At 37.9% G+C, this 19,688-nt stretch overlaps 1 protein-coding gene across 11 annotated transcripts in view; it reads right to left on the bottom strand.

Annotated features, from left to right (window-relative positions):
* Positions 1-602: 602 nt before the first annotated feature.
* mgmt (O-6-methylguanine-DNA methyltransferase) overlaps positions 603-19,688 on the bottom strand; it is a 356,274-nt gene continuing 337,188 nt past the window's right edge. For 10 of the 11 annotated variants that reach the window (XM_048609140.1, XM_048609137.1, XM_048609133.1 and 7 more), the window contains one exon: positions 630-1,673. In XM_048609140.1, the coding sequence (XP_048465097.1) occupies positions 1,503-1,673 (171 nt within the window). In that variant the 3' untranslated portion in view covers positions 630-1,502. Of the gene's footprint in view, positions 1,674-19,688 lie in introns of all 11 variants that reach the window. The other variant, XM_048609132.1, reaches the window with a different exon arrangement.

The following is a 19,688-nucleotide window of genomic DNA, read 5'->3' on the forward strand; positions in this document are numbered from 1 at the left end:
TGTGGCAGTCCCAATGTAGTATGTAATTTATCTGTCCCCCTTATATCTTCACTGCCACTTTAAAGTTCTTAAGGAAGAGGTACCTATTTGCAAAGAACTGGGACAGGTTGTGACCTCTAATTGATTATTTTGTGATGAATCACATTTGACACAGTCTATGATTATGCAACGCAACAGTTTTTTTTTCCAAATTACATTGTTCAGTGCACTTTCTTTTCAAATCTTCCTTTTTTATGTATTCAGAATAAACTAATTATCGCATCCTTGCATGTGCTCATGTTGACTAACAATGAGAACAAATGGGAGCATGAAAGGGCAGGAAAATGTATCTTCCCCCAGGCAGGATAACTGTCGTTGCTCAAACAACGTCTTCAGTGGGAAAAGAAAGTACCAGTGAGAGTTCCCTCTCTGCAACCTAATCATCTAGCCAATAAAATAATTTCCATGGGAAAATAACCTATAAGAAAAATGTAAACTAAACACAAATTATTTACTTGATTCTATGAATGAAATAGTATTGGAAACAAAAGCCTTGCTAACCAAAATATACGATAGGTCTGAAATTTAGCCTGGTCTCATAACATGTGAAGACATTCAAAAAATATAATTGAAATACTTTTATTCTTGCTGATTAAATACATACAATTTTGCTTTTCTTAAGCTTCAAGAACTTGTTTCTGCAACAAAGCTCTATAATCAGATTACATGTGGTTATCAAGAAATCAACTACTGAAGAGAAACATTCACATAATTAACAGTCTTAATAACTGCAAAAAGAAACACTACCAGGCAAAAAAAACCACAAAGCTAAAGTCATACCTTTTCCATGAGACCTGAAAAAATATGCATCAAATGAAAACAAAAATGGAATGGTAAAGCTGTGACAATTTGTTTTTTAATTGACAGCATGCAAAAAATTGTTTCCCGTTCAATATTTTTGTGACCATTTTGCAAAAGATGTTTGTGGGAAAGATTTATTTCAGTGGGTAAAACATGAAAGAGGGCAGGACAATCATCGTCTCAAGGTACAGTTTTCCATACAGAGCAAATACAAAGCTGTGCAGCAATAAAGAAATTGGAGCTGATGCTTCAGGATTTCATTTTGCTCCCAGTAACACAGAGGCTCCAGACTGTCAGCTGTCCCCTCTGTGAGCCAGATGCTTCCTTAGAGGGGCAGTTGCACCTAACATTTGCCATGCCCCTCCCACTCCCTTATCCTTGCTTTAATGGGCATTAAAAGTAGAACAAAAAAGCCTGTAGATGAGAACAACATACACAACACGCACAGATCTCTGTACTCATTCTTCTGTAAAATGTAAAAACAAGAAAGGCCAGAGTCCCTCAGGATGGATCCAGGCTTTTTAATATAGTAGTGGTGCCACCGTGCATCTGACTCTCAAGTTTCTTTTATCTTTTTAAGTCACTCAAATATTTACAAATTCCCTAAATAATAGTGGATGTGTTAAGAGCTTGTTTTATTCTGAACATTGTTGGCGTACATTCTAGCTGTGTGGCAGGATTGGACAAGGTCCCTGAGATGTTTTTCGGCTCTCTTTCAGAAGCTTCTCATGTGTCAGTAGCCATTGTTTGAGGTGATTTCCTTTTCCTCCCATATAATTACCAATCTGTCCATTGCTGCAGATCACTCTGTGACAGGGCACAATAATTGGCACCTGCGATTAACGTTAGAAAAAAAATTATTATACATCTGTTAAATCTTACTTATTAAAAAAATCACCTCAGAGCTATAATAACCACTTCACAGAATTTTGCACAGCTGAAATAGAAATAAAGTCCATATGGGGAATAAGGGAATTTAGGCTCTGAATTATAAAGCTGTAGTGTGGTCAGATGACATCATAAGCTGTGACAGGAAGAGCAGAATAGAACAGCCACAAATTAGTGTTGAGTTTACTCCCTTATGTAAGTTTGTTTTAAATTTCATGCTTTGTTCATGAACATTTTGGTTTTATTACTGTTCGAGATGTGTTTTTACTGGTAGCATCTGAGTATGCAGTGACTGCTTGAAGAATGATGATACTTGGCATGGTAAGTATATTAATCTACAGTTGATTGCCAATATTTGCCAAAACATGCAAGTACTACATTTAGCTATTCACTAGAGGACCAACAATTGTAATCTGTAAATATTAGAAAAATCATATAATTATATCATTAACAAATTCGTTACTGCATTTATTCACTCATCTGACACTTAATTTTGCCATGAATTGCTTTAACTGTAGTGTATCAGGAGAGTCTGATCATTGTCTCCTGATGAAAGGTTTGTAAGACGCACCCATGTTCATGTGAAGGAAACTTAGAATCAAGCTTTATCTGAACAGTAACACATTCAAGTTTTTTATTTCCCAATTCATCCATATCACAATTATGCTTCAGATTACATTCTAAACAATTAGACAGATGTGGTAATAATGACTAAACTTGGAGTGAAGTTAAACTTTAATTTCTAACATTTATATTCTGGAAAATGTTGGAATGCAACTTTATCCAGCTATTATCCTCCACATTTTTTTCATCATTTGGCAGATTTGATTGGACAACACTTGGATTTTTAAAATATTTAATCCATTGACAAATAGGCAATTCAATAGTGTCTTAATAGGACTTCAAATTATTTATTGCCATGTCTCTTGTTAAGATAATATTTACATTAATTTAATCCGTTGAACACTGTTTGTTAACTTTGATGCTTAAAAGGAAATCATACCACATGCACTGGCAAGAAATGTGAAAAAGAGAACTGTTTTGGAGATATTGTGATGAACTACACAATGTGATTAAGTAACGTTTCAGTGATGTCAAATAATATTGTAAAGCACTAATCATGCTCATCACAACGTTATTTTAAGGTATTGGAGGCATATGCATAAACATTGTTGAAATTATCTTGACAAACAAAATGACTAATAAATTCACAATTAAACAGTTACTGCAAATAACTATTTTAGCAAACAGATAAATATAAGACAACAAATGGATAACACAGTTTTTCTCTTTCAGTGTGTTTTATTTCACACCTAACACAGAATTGGTGTTTCAATACTCTCAAAGCATCTTCTCCCACTTCAATCACCCTCCCCTACCATCAGCAGCTCCTTGGTGTTACTGCCATTTTATGTTCTATATAGAGCTACAGCATATATCTCCGATATTCTACAAATTGAATTTCTAGACTGAAGGCGTGAGACTGAATGAAAAAGTTGTGATATTGGTACCTGCATTGCAGGTGTGATATTAGTATCTGAAATATGACCAACATGTGAACATTTCAGCTTTGACAAAAGGGCATTTATGGTAACGTTAGCATCCAAAGATGTTGAGTATTTTGCATGACAAACATATTTCTGCATTCTGATCAGTGTCAGAAAACTAACTCATTGTATTTGGGCTAGTTTTAAGAGCCTAATGATAGGAAGTTCATTATCGTTTGCCTCTGCCTTTTTATCTATTTGATCTCCTTATTTACTTGGATCATACCACAGAGACTGGCTGAAATGCAGGTTAAAAGGGTTGAACAAAATGACAGATGTTCATTCACACCTAGTGCATTTGGCAGTATGTGCAGTACTTTTTAAATTGAGGTTTTTCAGCTAGCTTTGAAAAGGTGATGAAGGTAAAGCAGAAGCAAACCGGTTATGCTGGAATGTTAATTAACTGTAGGAGCATTGAAATAGAAAAGGCAGCTCACTACCACCTTCTCAAGGGCAACTAGGGATGGACAAGAAATGCTGGCCAGCCAGCAACTCCTACATCCCACAAATGATTAAAAAAAAAATGTGAATACATTGGTCAGGATTCAGATATATAGCATGTATGCCCATTGTGATTCAGATTCTGAACTGATTTCAAGCTCTCTTAAGGTCTTAGGTTGCTCAATCAGTATCTTACCTTCTTACAGTAACAACACTTCAAAAGTACTTCATTGGCTATAAAGTACTTTGGGCTGTCATAAAAGATTTTATACCAATGTTGGTCTCTTTGATGAGTTGTGGACGTATTAGCAAAGTTTATCGTGTTATTTTTCCAGACGGACATTGAATTTATCACAGATAGACTGTGAAACCAACAACTGATAACACCCAATTAAGATATGATAGCCACTCTGACATTTTGTTCAATTTATCTTTTGGGGACAATGACAAACTTTGCATAATTTTTCAACAAAAGATGAAATGAGTTGGGTTGGATTTGTGATAGTTGGTTTATGAAAGGAATGCATTTGGTAGGCTAAATTTTTTTGTCCTCTTACAATGCATTATTATTAACTTAGCACACTTGCTTTTAGATTACCTAAACCATGGTAAGGCTAAGACAGGAAAGAGATTACATTTGCAAATGCGATGGAATACATATAACTTGAGTTCTGAGGAAGGGTCACTGGACCCAAAATGTTAACTCTGATTTCTCTCCACAGATGGTGCCAGACCTGCTGAACTTTTCCAGTGATTTCCGTTTCTGTTACATCTGACTGGAAATTGATTGCAGCGAAACTCAGAATGTGAAAAGAAATTCTAGTCCCCAAATATGTTCGCTGTGATCTCTGAATTCACAACAATCTTTTTATGATGAAAGAACTACAAGCTTATGGTGAAAACCTGAGCATTAACATTCCCATTTTTAGCCCTTAAAGAATAGTGGAATGCATTTAACACATGGAAGCCTCTACTTGTAGTGAGGAAAAGAAAATCATTGCCTCTGTTTCAAAACATTGCGATTTACAATTCCAATGCAAGAATAAAACATGATGATTTGGTAAATTCTATTGATTTCATGTACTTTTCATCACTTTATGAGGTGTGTAACAAAAATTCATATAAGTAACATTTTTAAATCTCTGAAACTGATACCTGGAAAATTCAGTACATCCTTGACATAAAATTTTCAATTTATTTCACACAAAAAAAGGGGACAGGACAACACCTGAAGTTAGAAATGCGACACATCTGTGGTATTTCCACACTGTATCCACAGCAGGAGTATTGCCCAAGCAGCAGCCAACCATACTAAATAATTCTCAATCATGGCCAACTAGAAAATTAAAAGTGCTAAAAATAAGATCACTTACTAAAAATTATACGTGAATATAGTCATGCAAAAGGGGTGAAGACACAAGTTGAAATTTTAAGAAATTATTTTTAAAATTATTTTAAAAATCTGAGAAGTAATCATAATTGAGTCATGTTACAAACAAAGTGATTTTCGGGCCAGATCTGTTGTTCAGCAGTATTTATTAATTAAATTAAAAACCAAAGTAACTGTGGATGCTGTAAATTGGAAACAAGAAAAGAATTGCCGGATAGCTGAGCAACGAGTTCTGAGGAAGGGTCACTCAACCTGAAACATTAACTCTGGTTTCTCTCCATAGTTGCTGCCTCTCTTGCTGAGCTTTTCCAGCAATTTCTGTTTTTTGTTATTAATTAGATCCCTGTTTAAAAACCCAGATACCCCTGACTGAACAAGGTGCTAGTTTTTAAATGGGTTTTCAACAGCAATAATGAGAGCTGCAAGGGGAAAGTTCTTGCCACATTTACTCATTTCACTGATTGCTGGTTTAGGTGAGAGAGGGGCTGGGGGATAACTGTGCAGCCTACAGCAATGAATGACAGTCTGCAGTTAGGTTCAGAGGAGTAATGATGTTGAACGATAACAGAAATATTAGCATTCAGGATTAATGTCTTTTAGGGAAGGAGATCTGCCTCCCTTACCTGGTCTGGCCTACTCCAGATCCACAGTAATGTAGTTGATTCTCAACAACCCTCTGAAATGTCCTGGCAACCCATTCTGTTGTATCGAACCACTGCAAAGTCTAACAGGAATAAGATAAGGCAGACCATCCAAGAGTATCAATCTCAGCACTGGTAACGCTTACCCTGCAAAGTTCTCCATACGAAGATCTGGGGACATGTGCTAATATTAGGACACCTGACTCACAGACTATTTAAGCAATAGCCTGATGCAGTCATAGTCATTGAATCATGTCTTACAGTGTCCAGATAACACCGTTACCATCCCTGGGTAGGATCTGTACCACCGGCAGAACAGACTCACCAGAGGTGGCAACACAGTATTAAACGGTCAGAAGGGAGTTGCACTGGGAGTTCTAAACATTGACTCTGAGTCCTATGTTGTCTCATGGCATCAGAACAAACATAGGCAAACAAACCTCCTGCTGATTTCCTCGTACTGCCTCAAACCCCACCCTCAGCTGATGAATCAGTAATCCTTCATACTGAATACCAATTGGAAGAAATACAGAGAGTGGCAAGGCCACAAGTTGTACTCTGGGTGGAGAACTTAAATGTCTGTCACCAAGAGCGACTACATAGCATTACTGCTGACTGAATTGGCCATGTCCTGAAGGATATGGCTATGAGAAGGTGTCTGCAGCAGGTCTTGAGGGAGCCAAGAAGAGGGAAATGCCTACCTGATCCCCTTCCTCCCCAATCTGCTTGTCACAGAGGTATATGTCTGTGATATATTGATAAGAATGATCACCACACAAATCTCGTGGGGACAAAGTCCTGCCTTCACATTGAGGATACCCGCCATCATGTTGTATGGCATGACTACCATGCAAAATGGGGTAGAATTTGAATAGATCTAGCAACTGAGTATCCATGATAATCTGTGCACCATCAGCTAAAGCAGAATTAATTTAAAATTAAATTTCAATACAATCTGAAATCTTATGGGCCAGCATATCCCTATTCTACCATTACCATCAAGCCAGTGATTAACTCTGGTTGAATGAAGAGTGCAGGAGGACATATCAGGAGTAGTAGCACGTATACCCAACAGTATGTTGCCAATTGGGTGAAACCACAACACAGGGCTACTTGCATGCCAAACTGTGGAAGAAGCATACAAAAGGCAGGGCTAAGTGACTTTCTGTATTCAATTATGGGATGTGAGCATCACTGGCTGGCCAGCATTTATTGCACATCCCCAGGTGCCCTTGAGAAGGTGGTGGAGAGATATCTTCTTGAACCACTGCAGCCCCCCCTACTGTAGGTAGACCCACAATGCTGTTGGGAAGGGAATTTCAGGATTGTGACCCAGCAACAGTGAAGGAACGGTGATATATTTCCAAATTAGGATGCTAAGTGGCTTGAAAGTGAAGTTGCAGGTGATAGTGTTCCCATCGGGTTAAAATACGGCTTTAAGGGGTCTATCTTGTCCTTTTTTTTAAAATGAAGAGAGGTTAAGGCTGAGGTCCTGAGTGGTCTGCTTCAATCCAATAAAGTAAACAGCTTGAGGTATTGGGTTTTTCTTCAAAAGTTGGAACAACTGAAGCAGCCTGAATGGGTAGGCTAAAGCTCCCACGGAACCAGGATTTTAAGTTTAGTCTTTCAGTAGTTGTTCGGGTTTGGAAGCTGTAATACATCTCTCCATGTTACAATAAAACACTTGACTTCTCTCTGTTTTTTTCTTGATGTCATTTTCTCCTGGACTGCAGAATTGCATGCGAGACAATCAATTTTACTGAATTTGCCTTTGCCAAGTGTGTGTGTGTAGGATGTTGCTACATTGGAACAGTTGCTGTTTAGTAGTCAAATAATCTATCATTCTGTTAAGTTTTCCCATAGAATTAAGTTATTCCAATTCTTTCTTTGGTTTGTATTTTAACCATAGTGTATGAATAAACTGTGTTTTGCTTCAGGCCTGTTAGCTTGACCAATCAGATTGCATCTGAAATGCATTACTTGGCACTTGCCTTTAAAATAAAAAAAAAAAAATGGTCAAGGCTATCTCCTTGACATGTTTTGAGGGGGGTTAGTCTAGTCTATAACACCATGCATCTGTTGCCCTTGTCCTTCCAGATGGAAGTGGTTATGAGCTTGGAAGGTGCTGTGTGAGAATCTTTGGTGAATTTCTGCAGTGCATCTTGTAGATAGTACACACTGCTGCTACTGAGCATTAGGCAGTGGAAGGAGTGGATGTTTGTGGATGTGGCGCCAATCAAGCCAGCTGCTTTGTCCTGGATGGTGTCAATCTTCTTGAGTGTTGTTGGAGCTGCACCACCCAGACAAGTGGGGAGCATTCCATCACACTCCTGTCTTGTGCCTTGTTAATGATGGACAGACTTTGAGAGTCTGGAGGTGAATTACTCACCACAGTATTCTTAGCCTCTGACCTGCTCTTGTAACCACTATGTTTATGTGGTGAATCCAATTGAGTTTCTGGTCAATGGTATCTCCAGCATGTTGATAGTGGGGTCAGTGATGGTAACACCATTGAATGTCAAGGGGTGATGGTTAGATTGTTTCTTATTGGTGATGATCATAGCCTGACATTTGTGTGGCGCGAATGTCACTTGCCACTTGTCAGCCCAGACCTGGATATTGTCCAGATCTTGTTACATTTGAACATGCATTGCTTAGTATCATGGGAGTTGTGTATGGTGCTGAACACTGTGCAATCATCAGCAAACACTCCCAATTCTGAATTTATGATGGAGGGAAGGTCATTGATGAAGGAGCTGAAGATGGTTGGGCCTAGGACACTACCCTGAGGAACTCCTGTAGAGATGTCCTGGAGCTCAGATGACTGCGGTCCAACAACTCACAATCATCTTCCTATGTGTCAGGTATGACTCCAACCGGCAAACTGTCCCGTGATATCCATTGATTCCAGTTTTGCTAGGGCTCTCTGATGCCACACTCAGTCAAATGCAGCAAACCATGAACACCACCCAAACTTGGACTGATAAGCTGCACATAATGTTTGCAACATGAGTGCTGGACAATTACCCTCTCTAACAGAAGAATCTAACCAACTTTCCTTGATATTCAAGCATTGATTGTAACAAGCCTTTTTTTACATTTATAATCCAGTCGTTTTGCAATAAATGCCAAGATTCCATTTGCCTTTTTTATTGTAAGGTGCACCTGCATACCCACCTTCTGGATTCATACACAAGGACACCCAAATTCCACTGCACTGATGCACTTTTAATCTGCTTCCCATTTAAATAATAATTTGCCCTTTTATTTTTCTGGGTTAAAATCCTGGAACTCCCTTAATGAAAATCTTAACAACTATTCTGTATTTTAACTTACAGCCAAGAAAACAATTAAGGGACTAAATGCTGTAGTCACTGAAAAACAATTAAACTGCACCCGTTCATTGCAATGTTGCACGACTTAGGAATTATACTATACCTCTTAGGCAAGATACATTGTGGCTTCAAGATTAACCAGTAATACTTGGAAATGCTGGAACTTGTCTGAATGCATCTTGTGTACCTGAAAATGGAACTCCAATTCAGACCAGTACTGGCAGCTTCAGGTTTTCCTGCTTTTTTTTAAAATTGGATGTTCCCTCTGAAGGTTCTGGCAGTTAGGTAGGAAATGAATCTGATTTGTGAAGCATTCAGTAATGTCACAACTTGGCAGACAGCATACTCCATGGTTCTCAGATATTCACTGGAAACGTTTCTGGATGAGATGTTATAGGAGGAGAGGGCCTGGAGTCTCTCTAAACACACCAAGAGGTGGTGGGAACAGACAGCCACAGAAATCAATGCCAGGAGTGAAACTTCAAGTACTTAGGCTCTATGTTGCAATGATGTTGTGTGAGTGGTCAAGATCAGTCAGTGCATCCTCAAATGATATATACAGTCACTGCAGTGCTGTACTCAGACAGTACCTTATTCAAGAGAACTCCATCATCTACCGACTAGCTATCTCTGTCTGTTAGATTGCATTCCTGACACTTATATGTTCTACTACACTCTCACAAACATCATGATTGGAATTCTCATCCTCCTTACATCTCACAGCTTGCAGCATTACTAGCTGATCAACCATGATAGCCACACCCAAAATTATTGTCTGACACTCACTGAGGCATTTCCCTCTATCTATTCGATAAGCAGGCGCACAACAGGAGGGGCCTGTTGGAGGAGCAGGGTTATGTTTCACATCTCAGCTTGTCCTCATTCTGCATTCTCTTCTGACTTACAAGCTATAGATGATGAGTATATGCGCCACTCTCCTTCCCCCTTCCCTTCACCGCAACCTCACCCTTGTACCTCCCTCCTTTTTGATAGCCAGCAAGGACAAACTGGTCAGGCAGTGGAGGAACAGCAAGAAGACAGTGAATATGAAGACATACCTACCTTGACAAGATCTGCACATAGTGAGTCCCTGGGCACCAGAGGCCTCTAACCAAGGAAAGCAAGGATGCCAGCTTCCCAGAGAACATGGTTGCACACAAGCACTGCTGCAAATGGTTCAAATGAGGACATCATTGGGATAGCCTCAGACAGATAAGCACAAGAAAATGCTTGGTGCATTGGGAAGCTTGCCAGAAAACTAAGTGAAGGACATGAAGCATGGAGGATTCCAAAACCAACTTGGTACAGGGTTATGTGCAGACCTTGACACCCATTAATTTGAGCATGTAAGTGGTAGCTAGTTCTATTTACTACAGTGAGTGGTCTGACCGTAGTCATGGAAGTTCAACTTGCTGTTCTACAAGCCTCGACTGCTGCCATCATGATTGTGGGTTACAGTATGCATTATGCATTTCACTAGTCCACTCATCTGATTTCCAATAGTTTACTAGAATTGCAGAGGCAAAGTGGTAATGAATTTAAACCAACCTAAACCTGATCAAGAAGACAGCATTTGTCTTCAATATTTAGCAATGACCTATGGCCTGTCATCCAACTGTTATGGCCAGTATTAAGATGGCAGAGTCTGTAGTCAAGTTTGTTAGGCCAAGATATGCTCAAGATCAATCTCCAGGACCATCTGTAACCTCCTCCACTAAAAATCTGAAGCAATTCATTCGGCCTAACTTGCAGACAATGACACTAAACAGGCGTAGGCCATTTGACACATTAACCCGACTCCATTATTCATTCAGATCACGGCTGATTTATTTATAGCTTCGTCTCCATATTCTCACCAATCTCCAATTACTATAGATTCACAATTAACAACTAAGTTAATCTGTTTTAAACATATTCAATGAAAATATTCAACAACCATTGGGGTAACACTGCTTACAGGCTCTTGGACAGTCAAAGTCACATGTAAAATAAGGAATGAATGGATTCAAAAAGTTATACAGTTTAGAATGACCTAATTTATAAAATTGGTATATAATTTTGCATTGTGTCTAAGCAGGCAATATAATGATCAATGATAGAGGGACGGAAAGATTTTGGACTTTTGGTGAATGGACACTTAGGTTCTGGTTAGTGGTATCATACCTGGCTAAGTTTTTCAGAGCATGAGAAGAAAGCAGTTTTCTAGGCTGCCTTCTCTCTTCTTCATCCTCCTTATTATGCTCTTGTTTCTCCTTATTCTCATCACGTCCTTATTTCTGTATAGCACTGGCTCTTCAGGATAAAAGATTGTGCAGTAGGCAGCATACCACCATGTCTTGATGTTCACTCTGCCAGCTATTGCAGCCGTTGTCCAGAGAAGTTCAGGCAGCTTATGTGTTGTGTTCACAAGTTAGTGGTCTGATCTGCCAAATGCTGAGTGACAGCATAGCTTGCACTGTATTCTGCTTCCGTGTTTGGGGGCACATTGGAGTCATCTGCAATGTCATTAACGGGCAGCTCTTTTTGTCCATTAGCTATCCTTTGCTTTGCTGTCATATTTAAAATTCAGCTGTTGAAGTGAACTATAACAGAATGAAGCCATTGAGACTGCTGCCAGGTGAATAAAAACTTCACTGCCATAGTGTCACAGACATTAGTAATCCATCTTTGCTCTGCTCTTGGTTATGACTGCTGTAGATGGCCAGTTTCACTAGAACGCTCTTCCTGAAGCAGCTGCTCCTGCTGTGAGGTTTCCTCCCTCTCCCAGCAGCTTGCCTACTCTGTGTAGCCTCTGCTCACTTACCATGTCATACCATGAGAATGACTTCTATTGCATCTACATCTAGTTTGTGCAGAAGTCTCGAAGTCAGCAAAAAGTCCTCAGCACTTGTCGCATCACTTTCTGTGGACATTTACAACTTAAAAAAAACTATAGAAAACATCAAACACTTACAGAATCAAAGGGGCAAGCAGAAAAGATAAACCAGTAACTAATCTGTAAGTAGTCTAAACAGTCCTTCCTGTTGCTGAATAAGTGTTCTGATATACAAGGTTAAGAGAAGGCATTAATTGACTCATTAAGGACCAACTTGGCACCAATGGCATCAAATCAGTGTTACATTTTGATAGACATCATCATCTGCCTGCCCTGTATACTTCAGAAGTGTGTGCACGCAGGCATGCATGTGTGTGTGTCTGTGTCTGCGTCTGCAAACTGGCCCAAATGTTCATAGATACAATAGGAGACATTTTTGGATGTCTAAAGATATTTTTGCACTTTCCCGACAAAAAGATGCTAATGATCCTAATTTTCTGCTATTGCATTATTCTGTATGCCTTCTGTAAATGAGGGAAGTGCAGTACAATTATTTTAGAAATCAGGCTCTTCAATCTTTGCCTGTATATCCTAGTTGCACAGCATCTTTCAATTCTGTGTGTAGGTATTCACTTGAGTAACAAAATTCAATATCTGAGAAGGAACAACTTCTCGGTTGAACCAGCCCTTCCAATGAAATATACCTTGCGGTACAGGTACACGTGGGATACATGGATGCATAATAAAGTTCCATTGGACCTGTTGCAACATGTACTTCAATCATGAATGAGGAAGAATATTACTGATTGCACTACTGTGACCTTTCCATTTCAAACATGAGCCATTCTTGTGACCTATTTTAGTGAAAACGTCTGTTACATTGTAGGAACTTTTATGCTGTGGACTCACATCATTAAGAATTAGATTGGGATTGACTCAATGACATTTGAGTCAATGTACATAGGATCCTTGTAGGCACAGACAAACTCTAGACTGATTTCAAATCCAAGTCCCAGAGGTGAAAGCACAGTACTGCAAATTCCTTGTCCCTCACATTTGCTTCATTTTAATTTTTAAGGGAATTTATTTAGTTTGTTGTGAGTGTAAGCAAACCTTGAACTGACTCTCACTTCACTGGAAAGTTGTGATAATGAGCCAGTATACTGACACTAGAATTGACACATGCATGAACATTCCAAATTGGTTAGAAGAAAAAATACACTTCACGTGATAGAACATGTTTCATGTTTCTTTACCAATCCCATTCTGTACTTCTACCTAGTCCTTTCCTGAAGGCAGTGAGGATACTACGGTGTAATTTCACTTTTGTCTGCGATTCTATTATGTCATCAAAATTGGCATTTGTAATGTGCAAATCTAACAAATGAGAGCTGTTGGACTATTCATATTGGGGAAAGGATTGACAAGCCATGGACAAAGCTAATCCTATTATTATTGGGTTTCTAAACATAAATGTCCTTATGGTTACTGGAGTATCCCCACTATAATTTTCCTCAGATAAATCTAAGAATCAAACTTATTATCTTCTTGGAATAAGGTACAATGCCTCATACTGAGACATTACAAAAGCTGTAACTAAAACTATTAGAAAAAAAATTGAATGCTCAAAACTTAAATATTAAACATTAAAATGTTAGAGGAGATTAGAATATAATTGACAAGAAAGCCATTACATCAATGGAATAAGAAGTCCTACTTTTTGCATACTTCATTTTTAGGTCATAAAAAGCTCCATGAATTAACAAGTATATCACTGTTACTTCAGTTTTCAAACAGGGATAGCAATGGTTAAAAGTTTTTTTTAAGTTAAGATGCTATATTACTCTGTATTCAGCTTGTCCAATGGTTCAGCAAATACACAATTGAATAAAACTAAAAGCAAACTAATTCATTCTTCAACCAACAGCAAATATAAGTAGAATCCTATTTTATCTGATTGTAATACTACACTTCTTTAAAAAAATATAACATTTGGGTATTGATGTTTTCTTCATGAGGATATTCTTGCTGTATGAAATGACCTCAATGAATTGTGGAAGTTCATTAAATATAATCACTGAAACCATAAAAGGTTACATTAAGCACTTCACTTAAAAAATGTAAAAGGTCATGTATGCGAATATGAAATACACCAGAATGAACGCTTAGACTAGACAAACATATCATTTGCTCTCATCACTGTCATTGGTGGAAAAATTGTTTTCTATTCAAAGTGATGACAGATTGCATGAGGATTTGTAGCCCTTGAACCTTCCTTCCTTTTCCGTGGAATTGTTTTTTATCCATGAAGAATATACTGACTGGAAAATGTGCTTTTATACAGTTGAAAGAAAACTAGTTGTACCAGTTTTTTTTAATTTTTGTCATATTTCACAATCATTTTCTCTTTCCTCACTTAGTTTATGCTTTTGATAACATGATAAATTCTCTGATATTACTCAGATTTAAGCCTAGAATTTTATTTAAATCAAGAATTAGGATTTGCTTATATCCACTGTGATAAGTTGCATAGAATGACTACTCAAAAGAGAAAAAAGGGACAAAATATATGACAGTTCAGTAATTAAACAGTAGCTTGCCAATTTTAATCACTTACAATGGACATAATTTTCTATGTTAAAATAATGATTAATGCAATTGTATCAAATTGCTTTGTGGACAATTCAACACAAATGTTAACTCATTATTTCAAAAGGTTTAATAACTATTAAAATGAAATTTGGTTTGTATGTCTAGAAACAGCAACTGGAGATTGTTCCTATTTGTGAAGTATGGTTACAGTTTGATTGATAACTTCTCTTTAGAACAGATTCATTGAATATTAAAATATTTATTGCTTCAACAGCATTAGGATTTTAGCAATTTTTAAACCACTGATACAAGCAGCTTGCTGACACAAAGGACTGGCTGAGTGCTAACACTGTACTGCTAATTTCAATGCGTAGTAAGCTCATGTTCCCTGCAATAATGTAAGAGCATTGCATGATGTAATGATCCAATCATTTCCCCTAAGTTAAGGTATCAACATGCTCTCTTTTCAAACACTGTTAAGTTGTTGGCTACAGAAGTTTGCAAACAGATGCCACAACAGCCTTTTATCGTTTTCAGACTGGCAAATCAAAACAGTAAGAAAATATGATTTTACAAGTCAGAAAAGTGCTCTTTGAATGAAAAGAGTCACTTTTGTCGTGGATAATTTGCTTCAGGTGCAGCATTAAAATGTGCATTATACATAACTAACAGCATTGTTTTATTATTTACAAATAAAAAGCATTAATCTTTGGAGAGAGGAACAGAGTCAAATAGGACTCTTCAAAATTTTGAAGTCACATTGCACTCAAAACATTAATCCTATTTCTTTTGCCAAAGATGCTGCCAGACCCACTGAGTTTCTCCAACACTTTGTTTTAATTTTGCCCTCCAGAATCTATGGTAGTAGTTAACTTTTTTTTCAAAAAAAAACTGTATCACTTTTTAAAATCTCCCATGCATTCCTTTTCTGGCCATTGCCCTCATCCTTTCCTCTAGTTGTTGAATTTCTTTATTGAGTATAATTGCACAAATGAAGGATATACAGAAATTGAAACAAAGAAAGGATATTTATCTAACTTCCATGTGCTCAGAATGTTCCACCTTGCCTCAACGACAATGAACGGGAGTGCTGAAACCAATCGCATTATAATTAATGGTGCATTGGCTGAACTTAGCTAACTCAGCGTAGCTTCAAGATCAGTCACATCCTAAGTGGTTCGCTGTTCAGTGGATCAACAAACAAAACCAATGGGGGCGAATGGTTTCATGCTAATTTTGAGGATATGATACTCAATGTCAAATGAGCCAAATAAATGCAAATGAACAATATCTATCACTGGCTTCTGTTAAATTTGCTTGTTGTGCAAATTTGTACCCTTCGCTGACAAACGATTTTGAGCAGACCACATCTTCATTCACTTTCCCTTTTCGAAGGCCTGGATCTTGGATTACCTTTGTAAAGGCTGAACCTAAGCTGGAGCTACCATCCAAAGCAAGTACATTTCAAAATTCAATAAGATTTTGTCTTGTAAATTCCACAGTAATAAACCATGAAACTTTCATGAAGATGGATTCTTCAACCTTTTGCAGAAATAAAGCTAAAAGTAGTGACAAAAAAGTATTTTAAATAGTTTGTTTTTCAGAGCATCTTTTATACTGACTGTATGAACATTAATAAATCTAGTCTGAAGTGTTCAGTTTTTCATGCAGTGTTAATTTCCAAAACCATAGATTTATCTTGAACAAAAGTAACATGAAGGAGCTTTTCAATCAATACTGGAATCCCTTAGATTCAGGTAACAGCTGAATATTCTCTCTAACTTTGCATTTTGTACTTCTGGGTAGAGCCCACCAGGGAAAGGACTTGTTTTCACTCCAGGCCTCATCAATACCTAAATCCTGGTGAACAAGTGACACTGAGAAGCTGTAATCAATAGCTCCCTGTGCGTTTTTTCTTCTGGTCAAATGGTTCAGCACAACTGACAGCCTTGACACTTAGAACATGATGCTAAATCTTTATCAACAGCCATCTAGGTGACTGGCAAAACAAGATGCTGGCAGTCATTAATGCTCGTGGCAATCTGTGAATAAACTAACTCCCAATAAAGCTCTTGTTTAAAAAAGGTGAAGAAAAACTCTCTGTACCATGTATTGATTGTCTTTGAACTGCATTTAGCAAATCCTGTCAGTGGACTGAATTCAACAGCCTTCAACAGTGGTGTCACGCTCATTACTTGTTTTAGGCTTTATACAGTAGAAGGTGACCATTCCACTACGGCCAACTACAGCAACATAATTATATCGATTTCCAAATCCATCTTCCAATGTCAACAGACTGAGCTACACAAACAAAGCCTCCTGGCCTTGTAGAGGTGGGCTTGAAGAATTGGGGGGGGGGGGGGGGGGGGGAGTGGGTGGGAGGCAAGAAAATAGGCTGGAGAAGCGTTAGGATGCAAGCCCACCAACCAGGAGCAACTGAAGTATCCGCAGCGAATTACAGTTGATAATGCTAAGGAAATAGAAGCAATTTTTGCCCTTGCTAGAATTTTGTTTCCATTACAGTGGATATTCAACAAATGCAGAGATTGCCAGCTTATTGGAACTGGCTTTAATGATGGACGATGAAGTCCTCAGAGCTAACATCTTGAGGCTTTAATGGTGGTTCTGTTTGCAGGAATGGACACGTCTGTGGCTCAAACGATTCTGGTGGGGCTTAATGGCTTTGAAACATCATAATTTTTAATTTGTATCCATGCATCTGAGGAGGAGCAGATTTAAGACTGAGTTGAGGAGGAACTACTTCTTCCAAAGGGTTGTGAATCTGTGGAATTCCCTGCTCAGTGAAGTAGTTGAGAGTACCTTGTTGAATGATTTTAAGGCAAAGATAGATTTTTGAACAGTATAGAAATTAAGTTATAGTGAGTGGGCAGGTAAGTGGAGCTGAGTTCATGAAAAGTATCAACCATAATCTTATTGAATGGCGAACAGGCTCAAGGGACCAGATGGCCTGCTCCAACTCCTATTTCTCATGTTCTTATGCTCCTCCATTCATGCCAAGTGGCTAAAGAAGGACTACAATGCAGAACTTTTAACTTTATTTTCTTTATTTTTCTATTTTATACTAAGAACAACTGTAATTTTGAACTTTTAAACTTATTTTCTTTTTTTTTCACTTTATACCAAAGATTTTGTACCTAAGATGGCACTGGGAATGGCGACTTTGTACGGTTTTCATTGTGCTCCATATTCCTGTGACAATAAAACTTTAATATAATTTATATTCATTATACATACAGTGTATAAGGCACCAAAATTTTGAAAAGTGTACAGGTTTGTAACTGATTTGAACGAAAGTAATGGTAACATCCAGGTACGATTTAAAAATTCCATGTATGATACATAAACAGTATTTACTGAAATGTAACATTGCTATGATGTTGCTGATTTTTACTCCGTGTTATTTTATTCAATTATCAATTTATCAGTTTTGGAGCTGTGAACTGTGAACTGGGAACTGTGAGCTAAAGATGACATTTGGACTATGGGTAACAACTTGTGTTAAAAAGAAAATAAACGAAACAAGTTTTTATTTATTCACAAGGCCAGGTTGGTTCCTGATCAAAAGGTTCTGAAGACGCTTTGTGACCAACAAGGAGCATTATGTTTAAACAGATAGCAGAAGTTGGCTATTAATGAGGTCAGTAGTTGGGAATAGAATCAAACAAGTCTGGAAAAGACCTTATGCTTAAGCAGATGGCAGATATTGAATGGTAACTGGGACCTTCGCGAGAAGATGGTCAGTCTGACAGGGAATGATTAGAATTTGGATTTGGTTTTGGACAGTGTTTTGTATGAAAGGAATCTGGCTGTTTAAGTTCCAGCATGAAGATTTGAAAGCTCCCTGCCTAACTTCCCTTACCAGCTCTTGGAAGTTCAGAGATTAGAAAACTAAGTTATAAATATTACTGCCTTTATCCGAGTGAATTGAAAAAGTGATCCTGATCAACATCTTCAGAAAATCAACCAAGTAACCGTTATCTATGCCTGTGGAACAATTCGTCATGGAAACTACTTATATAATATGGCCAGTTTTGTTGTTTTCTTTTATTTATCCCTTAACTAAGTCTGTTTGTCTGTACGACTGTTGTGTGAAAAGGTCTTTGGGTTTAAAGGATAGACCAATTAGATTACTTTGTTGTTTAATTTTACTCTGATAAACTTACTATATTGTTAATAAATTGCTAAACCTGTGTAGATACAATTGATCATTTTTGAAACATGTAAGACTCTTAATGGGCTTGACAGGGTGAATTATGAGAGCACGGTTCCCCTCATGGGAGAGCCTAGGACCAGAGGGCATAGTCTAGAATAAAAAGAGGTGCCAATTTAAGACCAAGCTGAGGAGGAATTTCTTCCCTCAGAGGGTTAAGAATCTTTGGAATTCCTTGCCACAGACAGCTATGGATGCAGAATGCTTATGTATACTTTTGGTTATTCGAAAGTCTGGTTATGAACCTTTGGGGTCAATTTTGAGGGTCTTTCAAAGTTTTAAATTTTTACTGTGTTAAAAATACAGAAGTAAAAAGGCTGATTTGGTCTGGTTATGTCCCTGTGTCATCGAAACTGGTTAGCGAATGTTCGATATAATGCAGGAACAAAGAACATCATGATGCTGAGGATAGAAGATAATGTATTGAAATCCCACTTTTGGATTTGAACATTTAATCTAGGTCAACATTCCAGTGCATTACTGGGAAATTCCTCCTTGCCATTACTCAACTTAGCTCAACGTAACTTCAGGTCCTCATTGTAATAAATAAAATGACAAACTATGCAAAGCTGTCCTGCTTAATGGATTAAGTTGTACTTGTTTTTAAATTATTCCTATCACTTAAATAGACTGAGGCTTACTACAGATTTGGTTGGCTTTGGGCTGGAAGCTTAGTCTCTGTCTTTGTTAGTAGAACTCATCAATTAATTTCCTGTCCCATATCTAGGCACGAAATTGCGCTTGACTTCCACCTCTTAAACTGTTTAAGAGTATCTAGTGCATCAGCCAATTCTCTGACTCATGCCCAGGTGTGCACTCTTTACAACTTGCAAGTGCAGACCTCAAAAAGATACAGCTTCCAGTGTCTGATATAACAAGGTGTAGGGCTGGATGAACACAGCAGGCCAAGCAGCATCAGAGGAGCAGGAAGGCTGACGTTTCGGGCCTAGACCGTTCTTCAGAAAAAT

This window comes from Rhincodon typus, chromosome 20 (assembly GCF_021869965.1).
Source record: "Rhincodon typus isolate 14 chromosome 20, sRhiTyp1.1, whole genome shotgun sequence".
Classification (NCBI taxonomy): Eukaryota; Metazoa; Chordata; class Chondrichthyes; order Orectolobiformes; family Rhincodontidae; genus Rhincodon; species Rhincodon typus.